The sequence below is a fragment of the Delphinus delphis genome, chromosome 7, assembly GCF_949987515.2.
Source record: "Delphinus delphis chromosome 7, mDelDel1.2, whole genome shotgun sequence".
Lineage (NCBI taxonomy): Eukaryota > Metazoa > Chordata > Mammalia > Artiodactyla > Delphinidae > Delphinus > Delphinus delphis.
The window spans coordinates 57,736,229-57,748,731 of record NC_082689.1 but is presented as its reverse complement, the minus strand read 5'-3'; the positions used below and the strand labels follow the sequence as shown (position 1 = coordinate 57,748,731).

The 12,503-nt window shown below is 37.8% G+C and overlaps 1 protein-coding gene across 3 annotated transcripts in view; it reads right to left on the bottom strand.

Moving 5' to 3' along the window:
- The window catches only part of ATF2 (activating transcription factor 2), an 83,350-nt gene that overhangs the window by 42,635 nt on the left and 28,212 nt on the right, over positions 1-12,503 (bottom strand). For all 3 annotated transcript variants that reach the window (XM_060016551.1, XM_060016552.1, XM_060016550.1), the window contains exon 4: positions 8,235-8,304. In XM_060016551.1, coding sequence (XP_059872534.1) covers positions 8,235-8,304 — 70 coding nt within the window. The remainder of the gene's footprint in view (positions 1-8,234; positions 8,305-12,503) is intronic.

The following is a 12,503-nucleotide window of genomic DNA, read 5'->3' as shown; positions in this document are numbered from 1 at the left end:
TGCCACCAGGGAAGCCCTAACTAGCTGAATTATTTTATTCAACATCAGGAAGTTACTAATTAAACACACACACATACACACTCCCACTCTCACACCTTCACTGAAACTTTAGGTTAAATAAAATGATTATCTCCTTTGTAAAACAGCTTATAATGTATTAACATTCTACCAAAGAAAGAATTTTCAATAAGAGTATCACCAAAAGCAAAGATACTATCAATAAAATATGAGTTTCAATGTTAAATGAATCTTTCACTAAATTATCTCAACTTTGTCTCTTTTACTGAATTCAATGGAACACCATGTTAAAACAAATGAAATGAACAGGACTCTTTGTGAAATACCTAATAGTGACTGAGCGAGCATATGAAAAAAATTGTAATATAAAGAGTCAAAAGTTAAAATCCTCTGCATTGAATTCTATAAGTCTCTATCTCTGAAATGACATTATCAACAAAATGTATTAAAAATTTTAAAAACCTATTTGAAAATTTAAGTCCGTTAAGTTTTTTAACGGTGAAATTCAAATTTGGAATAATGTTATCACCTACTAGTGACAAAAAATAATTTGTAATACCACCAATAAATTGGTGTTTCTAAAATCAATTCTTATTAGAACTTCTGATTTCCTAGGAAATACTATTTGAATCTAGAGAGAGATTATACCATTTCTGTTCTAAGCAAGATTTAACAAATGGATGATGCTGACCTTAGCCGGATTATCATTTTGGCCAGTAACAGTTACAAGGTATTATTATAACATAGAGATTAGACTATTTTAAGTATCTTAGGGAACAAATATAAGCCAAAAAATAGTTAATAATACCTAGGATTTGAGTGTTCATGATGAGAACGGTGCTTAGATAAATTACTAGTGAAAATAAATTGTTTTAGCTTTTAAAAACAATATGCAAAATGTATGAAGAACCTTAAAAATGTGTATACATTTTCACCCAATAATTTGATTTCTAAAAATGTATTTTGAGGAATTAATTAGAGATGCATATAAAGGGTAATACAGAAGAATACTCATCACAATGTTGTGATTTTTTAAGGCCATAATAATTAATTTTTAGGTCATAAAAGAGGAATGGGTAAATAGATTATGGGACACATTCTGGCAACAGAATACTACACAGGAACTCAAACCCATGTTTTCAATTAACACACAAAATGCCCATAATACATATAGTGTCATCTGCATACAAATAGAATACAAAACTATATGTGCAGTATGATCCCAATTTTGTTTGAATAAATAAAAGGGGGGAAGGATATAGGAAATACACCAAATGTTAACAGAAGTCCTCTCTGGATTTTATTTTTTCCTTTTGTCAACATTTTCAGTGATGCTTTTGTAATTATGAGAAAATAAAAACCTTTAATGTTAATTGAAAAAAAAACATATACAAAGACCTGTATTCAAATATACCTTGAAGCCTGAACATTCTATTTAGGGATGTTTCGCTATAAATGTTAACACAAGAGCAGGCTTGGGTTCAAACTTATCTTCAATATTTTCAGGCTCTGTGACTGAGAGACATTCAGTAGTATATTTAAGTTCAACTGCTCACTTATAAAATGAGGCCAGTAGCACCTATTTTATAGGGCTTTTGCAGGATTAAGTGACATATCCCACATAAGCTTCTTAGCACAGTGACTGGCTAAGTTAAAAAATGTTACTACTGTTATAACTGTTTTTATTACTATGACAACTATTATATGAAACTTTAATTCCTCAAATCCTTTTTGAAACAAGCTGGAGCACAAATAAATAGACATGGTATATATACACTTGATAAATATCTGAAAGCTCTATTCTGTGGTTCATAAGCAACTTTTTTGTGTTTCTCAGGTAGAGCTTTTTGTTGTTATTGTTTTGAATAAACTTTTTATTTTGGAAAACCTTTAAGTTTACAGAAAAGTTGTAATAATAGTACAGAGAGTTCTCACACACTCATTACTCAGTTTGTTTCCCCAATGTTCTCATGTTACATTACTGTGGTACGTTTATCAAAACTAAGAAACCAACATTGATATATTACTATTAACTAAACTCAAGACTTTGGTAATTTCAGTATTACCCAGCTTAACCAGACTCAGACTCCAAATGACTTTTTGTTAGGTTACCAAATTCAAAATCATCTCTGAAAACTATGACAAGGACCGCCAGCTGTCCCTCAATATGTATTACCCTTTTTCTTTCAATAAAAGAACTTCTGAATTTTAGGTGAGCACTTGGCTGCCCAGGACAAAGACCACACTTTCTAGCTTTCTTTGCAGTTAGGTGGGCATATGATTGGGCTGGGACCAAAAGAATGAGTGAAAATTATATGCATTACTTCCAGTTAATGCTCCTAAAATGATGGGTGTATACATGCTGTGTTTTGCTTCCCCTTCTCCCTCTCTTATTGCTGGAATATGGACTTGAGTGAGGAGCTGGAACAGCCATCATGGAGCTAAAAATGGAAGTAGCATGTTGAGGGTTATAGAATCAGCCAGCCCTGGGACTCCTACTTCCCAGTTATTACATAAAGAACAAACTGCTCAATCTATTAAGGTTGAGTCTTTGTTTCAGCCAGCATCCTAAGTAATACAAGTCTCTTTAAAACAATGTGCCATAGCTTCTAAAGGTGATTTCTTTTGTGTAATGGAATGAAAAGAAATGTAGTTTTTTATGGTGACCATATCGAAGAAATGTTTGTATGTCTAAGTTTTGATATGCTTCCTTTTCTCTATTCAAACCTTCCACACCTCTTCCCGCCTTTTCACTTTCAGTTACTATGGATAAATTGTCTATGGTCCTTTCTAAGGCCAGTTCCTTCACTTGAACACCGGATCCCATCCTCTCTTAAGGACCCCATTCCTGCAATAGTCCCTCTCTCTGCAGTGTCAAATATGCTGTGATAGTCCCACCTTAAAATTCAAAACAAACAAAAAAACTCCATCTTCAATTCTCCTCCAGCAGTTATTTTACTGTTCCCTTTAAGCTAAATTCCAAGAAAAAGGTATCTTATGATGTCTCCACTTCTGGTTCTCCACATTTACTTGTCAGGCTAACTCCAATCTCACTGTTGTCACTGCTGCTTCACTGAAGCTACTCTTAGCAAGGTGTCTAATAATCCCCATTTTTCTAAATCCGATAATAAATACTGAATTCTCACCTTACCCTACCAACTATATGACTACATTGTTCCCCCACACTTTGAAATACTTTTTCTACTTGACTTCCAGAACACAATTTTCTTCATTGTCTGCTTGCTTCTCAGTCTCCTCTGCTACATCCTCCCCCTCTTTCTGACTTCTGAACACTGGAGTGCCTTAAAGCTTAGCTCTCACCCTTCCTCTCTATCTATACTATTTAAATACAGAAGTAAAACTAAAGAAATATGGGGATTATAGATTATCAGACAAAATGTATTACAAACCCTGACAATGGAAAAATTATTATCAGACATCAAGGGAGAGGAAAGAAGTAGGAGGAAAAATGAATGTTAACTCCTTTCATAACAGGGAGTCTAAAAAACAATTCTAACTTCTTAATGTTTTTCATATTTTTAAAAAATATTAGGTCTTTTAAACAATCTCTGATGCACATACATACATATGTTCTTACATTCAGCAATAGGTTTCTTTTTCTTCTGTTGCATTTTAGTAAATTAAAAAGAAATAGTGTAATAAACCCCTTTGCACATTCACCCAGCTTTAGCAATTATCAACCTATGATCCATCTCATTTCATCTCTACTCACCATTCACCCAATGGATTTTTTTGAGGCCATCCCCAGAAATTATTTTACCTGTTAAGTATTTCAGTATTTGTCTGTGCTAGATTGTAAAATATGGCCACAAATTCCTTCCATTATGATATGTACCCTCCTTCCTTTGCAATGTGGTAAGGCTGGTTCTCCCATCCGGAGGAGGGTATCTATTTCCCCACCCCTTGAGTCTGGGCTGGTCTGGTGACTTGCACTGATCAACAGAATGCTGCAGAAGTGATGACCTGTCACTTCTAAACTGAAGCTTCAAGAAGCTTTAGAGCTTTTGCTTCTATTCTCCTGGAATACTACTGTCCAGAGACTGACAAGTAACAAAATATATTGAACATATATCTAATAACCTTGGGCATATGTCTTTGTATAGTTTTGACAGTGCACCTTTGGGATAGAGTCCCAGAAGTAGGATTGTTGGGTCAAAGGGTAAATGCATGTGTAATTTTGCTAGATATTGTCAAACTCCCTCTAGGGGGTGTGCCATCTTGCACTTTTACCAGCAATTAATAAGAGTGCAAGAGTACTTTTAATATCACTGAAGTAAAATGGTTGCTGCTTTGCCGAAAGTATAAACATTCTTATGGTAGAAAATGTCAAAATAAGCATAGATTGATTTATAGGCAGGATCATTAGATGGAAATGTTGCTGATATATATTATGAGGAAGAACAATGGGTGACTTTGGGGCCTGATAAAGTGCTGGAACACCCTTGTTATGTTCATAGAAGACCTTAGCCCTACAAAGGGTCTCTTCTTGGCTGGCTAAGAGGTAGTCTACCTCTCAGTCTCTTGGCCATTTGTGCCATGGACACGGACTGGGCATGTGCAAGGCAGTCTGCTGCGAGAACTTAAACAATGAATATTAAAAAGTTCCCAGACTTTCTGGATCTGGTGTTGAGGTGAATAAACTCTTACTTTACCCCGGGGATGTACTGTGTAATGTTCCATTTGCCTCACCCCATCAGCTAAGGAAGCAAACCATTAACAGTGTCTAGAAACAGTCTGGATATGCTTGAACAGATTGTGTAATTTTTCTCAGCAATTTTAAAATATCTTCTTGACCTAAAGACTACCTCATTTCCATTTGCCTTTTTCTTCTAATTTTACTGAGTCATTCTTTCACTGGTTCTATCTCCCAGATAGGGAGAAATGACAGCCTGGCCTTGGGAGTTGGGGTGGAGGCAGAAGATGGAAGGGATAGTTTTGGCGCAGAGGCACCAAAAACGGGGAAGGTTGGATGGTACTAATTCGACTTCTTGGATTCATCCTGAAGTCAAATCCCCCCTGATCTTTTGTTGGCTTCATTTGGAAGCTCTCTTAAGTGAATTTAAATGTAATTCTTTTTATTTAAAATGGCATGTATGTTACTAAAGACTCAATCACAAAATAACAATTCCAACTATTTTAAGCAGAAAAGGATAGGACAAGGAATTAGGGACTAGTTTGAGACTGAGTTTCCACAAATGATTCCTAGAACAACACAGCAAAACTGGTCATGGTCCAAAGGCTGGCTCTAGAAACATATTGTATTAGCTGTAATCCAGGGATTAAAGATTCATACTGTGTCTGTCCAATCCATTCCAGCAAAATGGAGGACTTGAGTAACACCACCTTTCCATTCAACTTGGTCCCAAATCCAAGGAGTAAATGTAATTTACCAGAATGAGTAAATCTGGTTGGTGGAACCTAAAATCATACCCAGAATTCTAGCTGAAAAGGATTTTAGAAATTGCAATTTTTAGCTTTCCTGAATTTATAGAAAAATGTATACAAAATATGTCTCCAAAATATATGTCAAATCAGTCTATTTCTCTATTTGTCCATTATTCACCTAGTCAAAGCCACCACTATCTCTCTGACTGCTGCCAGTCTCTACTTTCACTATTAGCTCAGCAATGGCTTTTCCTTGCTCTCTGAATAAAATCCAAATACCTTATCACAGTCAACAAAAGCCCTACAGGTTATGGACTCTTTTTATTCCCCTACCTTTCTGACATCATCTCCTACCCTTATCCTCATTAATCACTATATGCTCCAGCTGCAACAGTCATCTTTCTGTTTTTAAACACACCAAATCCATTTCTTCCCTACAAGACTTTATATTTGCTGTTCCTTCAGTCTGGAAAACTCTTCCCCCAGGTATGTGCAGGGTTTGCTCCCACATCTTTATTCAAATGTCACCTTATTACAGAGGCATTCCCTGACCAACCTATCTAAAATATCACCAACCCTGGTAACTCCTACCTTTATCCTGCTCAACATCATGGACACCATGTAAATTAAAATCTTTAGATACCACTATACCCTCACCAGAATGATTAAAATTAAAAGACTATCCAAAACAATCCTGAAAAAAAACTAAATTGGAGAACTTACTCTACCTGACTGGAAGGCTTACTGTAAAGCTAAAGCAATCAAGACAGTATGGTACTGGCATAAAAGTTGACAGACTGATGAAAGGAACAGAATAGAAAGCTAAGAAATAGATCCACACTTACACAAATCATTTGATTTTCAATAAAGGGGATGAAGCAATTTAATGGAGAAAGGGAAATCTTTTCAACAAACGACACTGGAATATCTGAGAAACCATATGGAAAAAAAAGCGAGCTTCAATTCCTACCTCACGCTATACACAAAAATTAATTCAAGATACAAAAGAGACCGAAATGAAAAACCAAGCTTTCAGAGGAAAGCAATGGAGAATATCTTTGTGACTTAAGGTTAAACAAAAGTTTCTTAGATAAGTCACAAAAACCAACAACCAAAGAAGAGAAAAAATTAATACATTAGACTTCATTAAAATTAGAAACATCTGTTCATCAAAAGATACTATTATGAAAATCAAGTTGGAAACCACAGACCTGGAGAAATATTTGATGACAGACTGGTACCTAGGATATTTAAAGAGCTCATACAACTCAATAATTAAAAGACAGGCAACCTAATTTTTAAAAACAAGTAGAAGATTTGAAAAGATATTTCACAAAAAATAAAGTATACGAATAGCCAATAAGCACATGAAAAAGTGCTCATTTTTTCATCAGTCAACAAAGAAATGCAAAGTAACACTTTATATATCAGTATACACACAATGAAAATGGCTAAAATTAAAAGATTGACACCAAATGTTGGCAAAGATATGATACAACAGGACCTCTCATAGACTGTTGGTGGAAATGCAAAGTGACACCTCTGTTTTAGAAAGCAGTTTGGCAATTTCCTATTATATATTACATATGATCCCACCACTACTCTCCTAGGTACTCACCCAAGAGAAAAGAAAGCATGCATTCATTCAAAGACTTATACATAAATATTCACAACAGCTTTATCTGTAACAACTAAAAACTGGAAATAAGACAAATGTCCATAAACAAGTGAATAAATAAACTAATGGTGAAATAAGGAAATACTGCTCCTCAATGAAAAGGAATTAACTACTAATCACATAGCATGCAGAAATTGTAAATTAATTATGTGGAAGGAAAGAATACAGTCAAAAGTACATACTGTATGATTCCACTTATATAAAATTCTGGAAAATACAAACTAACCTATAGTGACAGAAGGCAGATCAATGGTTGACAGGGATGGGAGGGAGGTATAACAAATAAGCATGAGGAAACTTTTGGGGATGATGAATATGTTCACTATCTTAATTGTGGTGGTGGTTTTATGGATACATACATATGTTAAAATGTATCAAACTGTACACTATGAGTATGTGCAGTTTATTGTATATAAATTATACCTCCATTTAAAATATCAGCTAAAGAAAACAATGAGAACCAAAGAAACACTTTAATACTTATTTATGATTTAGAGTTTGTATATTTAAGTACTCTGTAATTTTACTACACATTAAATTTATTCTTTCATTCCTTAGTGTCTATAGCTATTTTAAGATTATTATAACAGTAACAGATTAATAATTTAACGGCCTATTAAAAAACACTGAAATATTATTTTCTGTAACAACGCTAAAATATTATTTTCTAAAAATGCTTCCACACATGCTCTATATTAAAGATGTTATACTTAAGAACATTAATATATTATTAGTGATATGCTCAGAGGTAAACATTAGTTTTTTTCATAAGAGTTCAGCAAGTAAACTAATTTTCATAAAAGATAATGTATATCTGATTTCCAATTAGGCAGTTCACAATGATTTTCAACCAATAATGGTCAAATGAATATACTTTTAAATCTTGGATTTTCTCCAGGTTTTCCATCTTTCCCTTACAAGACTTAATTTTTTTTTTTCCATATTAGATTGTATTCTTTAAAACTCAGATGTGCTATTGAGGAAAATTAATTTCTTCCCCAAATTTTTCTGGGTTATTTTCATTCTAACTCCAAAATTGTACAAAACATTGTAAAAGAATCCTTTTAATGACAACATATATTGTCATAAGTGTTTTACTAAATATGAATATACAAAACAATTTATATATTACCTGGCCACATCCAGGGGCAGTACATAGAAAGGGTTTGTCATCACTCATATTCCACAGGTCCTTGTATTGCCTATAATAAAACATTAAGAAATGGCTAAATGTTTCACAGTATAGATTTTTAAATAAAGAACAACTTAAAATGTAATATTATTTGATTTTCACTAAGCGTATCACCTTCTATCTGAATATGAAGTAAAACACTTTTACTGACATTTTAACCCCACCTTCCATTTTCTTATTACGAACAGAAACATGTAACATGCAGATTTTACACTACAGAAAAAAATATTAGGAACCCTGATCTATCAGTCTAAATCTTTCCTGTTCAGTAGCATAAGTGCAGAGAAATGAAATAATGAGAAGATAACCACTTTAAACCCCAATGAAATAATGGACTAGGTAACTATCATCAGTGTCTGATAAAACAATCAGGAACAAAGGTGATGGGAACTTTATAATGGCTGGGTCAGGGTGACAGCATCTGAACTCACAGGTCAGTCTTAAATTAACATCACTAAAAGTGAGACGAACATTATGTGCCCCCGATATGATGCTAGAAAGCACACAAAGGATTCTTGGGGGAAAAAAGTCAAGCCTGAATCTAATCAAGCCTCTCTAGATCCAACTACAGGAAATACAGGAGATAGAAAAACATGTCGAAAGGGGAGACAGCAGAAGCAAGAAGAACTACAATTCTGCAGCCTGTGGATCGAAAACCACATTCACAGAGACAGACAAAATGAAAAGGCAGAGGACTATGTACCAGATGAAGGAACAAGATAAAAACCCAGAAAAACAATTAAATGAAGTGGAGATAGGCAACCTCCCAGAAAAAGAAATCAGAATAATGATAGTGAAGATGATCCAGGACCTCGGAAAAAGAATGGAGGCAAAGATGAAGAAGGTGTAAGAAATATTGAAGAAAGACCTAGAAGAATTAAAGAACAAACACCTAGAAGAATTAAAGAACAAACAAACAGAGATGAACAATACAATAACTGAAATAAAAACTACACTAGGAATGAGACGAAGATGGCGGAAGAGTAACACGCGGAGATCACCTTCCTCCCCACAGATACACCAGAAATACATCTACACGTGGAACAGCTCCTACAGAACACCTACTGAAGGCTGGCAGAAGACCTCAGACCTCCCAAAAGGCAAGAAACTCCCCACATACCTGGGTAGGGCAAAAGAAAAAACAGAGACAAAAGAATAGGGACGGCACCTGCACCAGTGGGAGGGAGCTGTGAAGGAGAAAAAGTTTCCACAAACTAGGAAGCCCCTTCGCGGGCGGAGACTGCGGGAGGCGGAGGGGGGAGCTTCGAAGCCGCGGAGGACTGCACAGCAACGGGTGCGGAGGGCAAAGCGGGGAGATTCCCGCACAGAGAATCCGTGCCGACCGGCACTCACCAGCCCGAGAGGCTTGTCTGCTCACCCGCCGGGGCGGGCGGGGCTTCGAGCTGAGGCTCTGAGGCTCGGGTTTCGGTTTCGGACGGAGCGCAGGGAGAGGACTGGGGTTGGCAGCTTGAACATAGCCTGAAGGGGTTAGTGCACCACGGCTAACCGGGAGGGAGTCCGGGGAAAAGTCTGCACCTGCCGAAGAGGCAAGAGACTTTTTCTTCCCTCTTCGTTTCCTGGTGCGTGAGGAGAGGGGTTTAAGAACGCTGCTTAAAGGAACTCCACAGACAGGCGCGAGCCGCGGCTAAAAGCGCGGACCCCAGAGACGGGCACGAGCCACGGCTAAAAGCGCGGACCCCAGAGACGGGCAGGAGACGCTAAGGCTGCTGCTGCCGCCACCAAGGGGCCTGTGTGCGAGCACAGGTCACTCTCCACACCCCTCTTCCACGGAGCCTGTGCAGCCCGCCACTGCCACGTTCCCGGGATCCAGGGACAACTTCCCCGGGAGAACGCACGGCGGGCCTCAGGTTGGTGCAAAGTCACGCCGGCCTTTGCCGCCGCAGGCCCGCCCCGCACTCCGTGCCCCTCCCTCCCCCCCGGCCTGAGTGAGCCAGAGCCCCCGAATCAGCGGCTCCTTTAACCCCGTCCTGCCTGAGCAAAAAACAGACGCCCTCCAGCGACCTACACGCAGAGGCAGGGCCAAATCCAAAGCTGAGCCCCGGTGAGCTGTGAGAACAAAGAAGAGAAAGGGAAATCTCTCCCAGCAGCCTCAGAAGCAGCGGATTAAAGCTCCACAATCAACTTGATATACCCTGCATCTGTGGAATACCTGAATAGACAACCAATCATCCCAAGTTAAGGAAGTAGACTCTAGGAGCAAGATCTATGATTTTTTTTCCCTTTTCCTCTTTTTGTGAATGTGTATGTGTATGCTTCTGTGTGAGATCTTGTCTGTATAGTCTTGCTTCCACCATTTGTCCTAGGGTTCTATCCGTCCATGGTTTTTTAAAAAATTTTTTTCTTATTAATTTTAATAACGTTATTATACTTTACCTTCGTTCTTTCTTTCTTTCTTTCCTTCCTTCCTTCCCTCCTTTAGACAACGAATCATCCCAAATTGAGGAGGTGGTCTCTGAGAGCAAGATTTATGATTTTTCCCCCTTTACCTCTTTTAGTGAGGGTGTATGTGTATGCTTCTGTGTAAGATTTTGTCTGTATAGCTTTGCTTCCAACATTTGTCCTAAGGTTCTACCCGTCCCTTTTTTTTCTAAATAAGAATTTTTTAATTCCATAACTTTATTATACTTTATTTTTACTGTATCTTCTTTCTTTCTGTCTTTTTTCCTTCTTTCCCTCCTTCCTTCCTTCCTCCCTCCCTCCTTTCTTTCCTTCTTGCCTTTCCTTCTTTCCCTCCTTCCTTCCTTCCTCCCTCCCTCCTTTCTTTCCTTCTTGCCTTTCCTTCTTTGCTTCTTTCTTTCTTCCTTCCTCCCTTGCTTCCTTCCTTCCCTCCTTTCCTTCTTTCTTTCCTCATACTTCTACTAATTCTCTCTACTTTTTCTCCCTTTTATTCTGAGCCATGTGGATGAAAGGCTCTTGGTGCTCCAGCCAGGAGTCAGGGCTCTGCCTCTGAGATAGGAGAGCCAACTTCAGGACACTGGTCAACAAGAGACCTCCCAGCTCCACATAATATCAAACAGCGAAAATCTCCCAGAGACCTCCATCTTAACACCAGCACCCAGCTTCACTCAACGACCAGCAAGCCACAGTGCTGGACAACCTATGCCAAACAACTAGCAAAACAGGAACACAACCCCACCCATTAGCAGAGAGGCTGCCTAAAATCATAATAAGGCCACAGACACCCCAAAACACACCACCAGACGTGAACCTGCCCACTAGAGAGACAAGATCCAGCCTCATCCACCACAACACAGGCACCAGTCCCCTCCACCAGGAAGCCTACACAACCCACTGAACCAACCTTAGCCACTGGAGACAGACATCAAAAACAGCGGGAACTACGAACCTGCAGTCTGCAAAGAGACCCCAAACACAGTAAGATAAGCAAAATGAGAAGACAGAAAAACACACAGCAGATAAAGGAGCAAGATAAAAATGCACCAGACCTAACAAATGAAGAGGAAATAGGCAGTCTACCTGAAAAGGAAATCAGAACAATGATAGTAAGGATGATCCAAAATCTTGGAAACAGAATGGACAAAATGCAAGAAACAGTTAACAAGGACCTAGAAGAAATAAAGATGAAACAAGCAACGATGAACAACACAATAAATGAAATTAAAAGTACTCTAGATGGGATCAATAGCAGAATAACTGAGGCAGAAGTACGGATAAGTGACCTGGAAGATAAAATAGTGGAAATAACTACCACAGAGCAGAATAAAGAAAAAAGAATGAAAAGAATTAAGGACAGTCTAAGAGACCTCTGGACAACATTAAACACACCAACATTCAAATTATAGGGGTCCCAGAAGAAGAAGAGAAAAAGAAAGGGACAGAGAAAATATTTGAAGAGATTATAGTTGAAAACTTCCCTAATGTGGGAAAGGAAATAGTTAATCAAGTCCAGGAAGCACAGAGAGTCCCATACAGGATAAATCCAAGGAGAAATACGCCAAGACACATATTAATCAAACTGTCAAAAATTAAATACAAAGAAAGCATATTAAAAGCAGCAAGGGAAAAACAACAAATAACACATAAGGGAATCCCCATAAGGTTAACAGCTGATCTCTCAGCAGAAACCCTACAAGCCAGAAGGGAGTGGCAGGACATACTGAGAGTGATGAAGGAGAAAAACCTGCAGCCAAGACTACTCTACCCAGCAAGGATCTCATTCAGATTTGA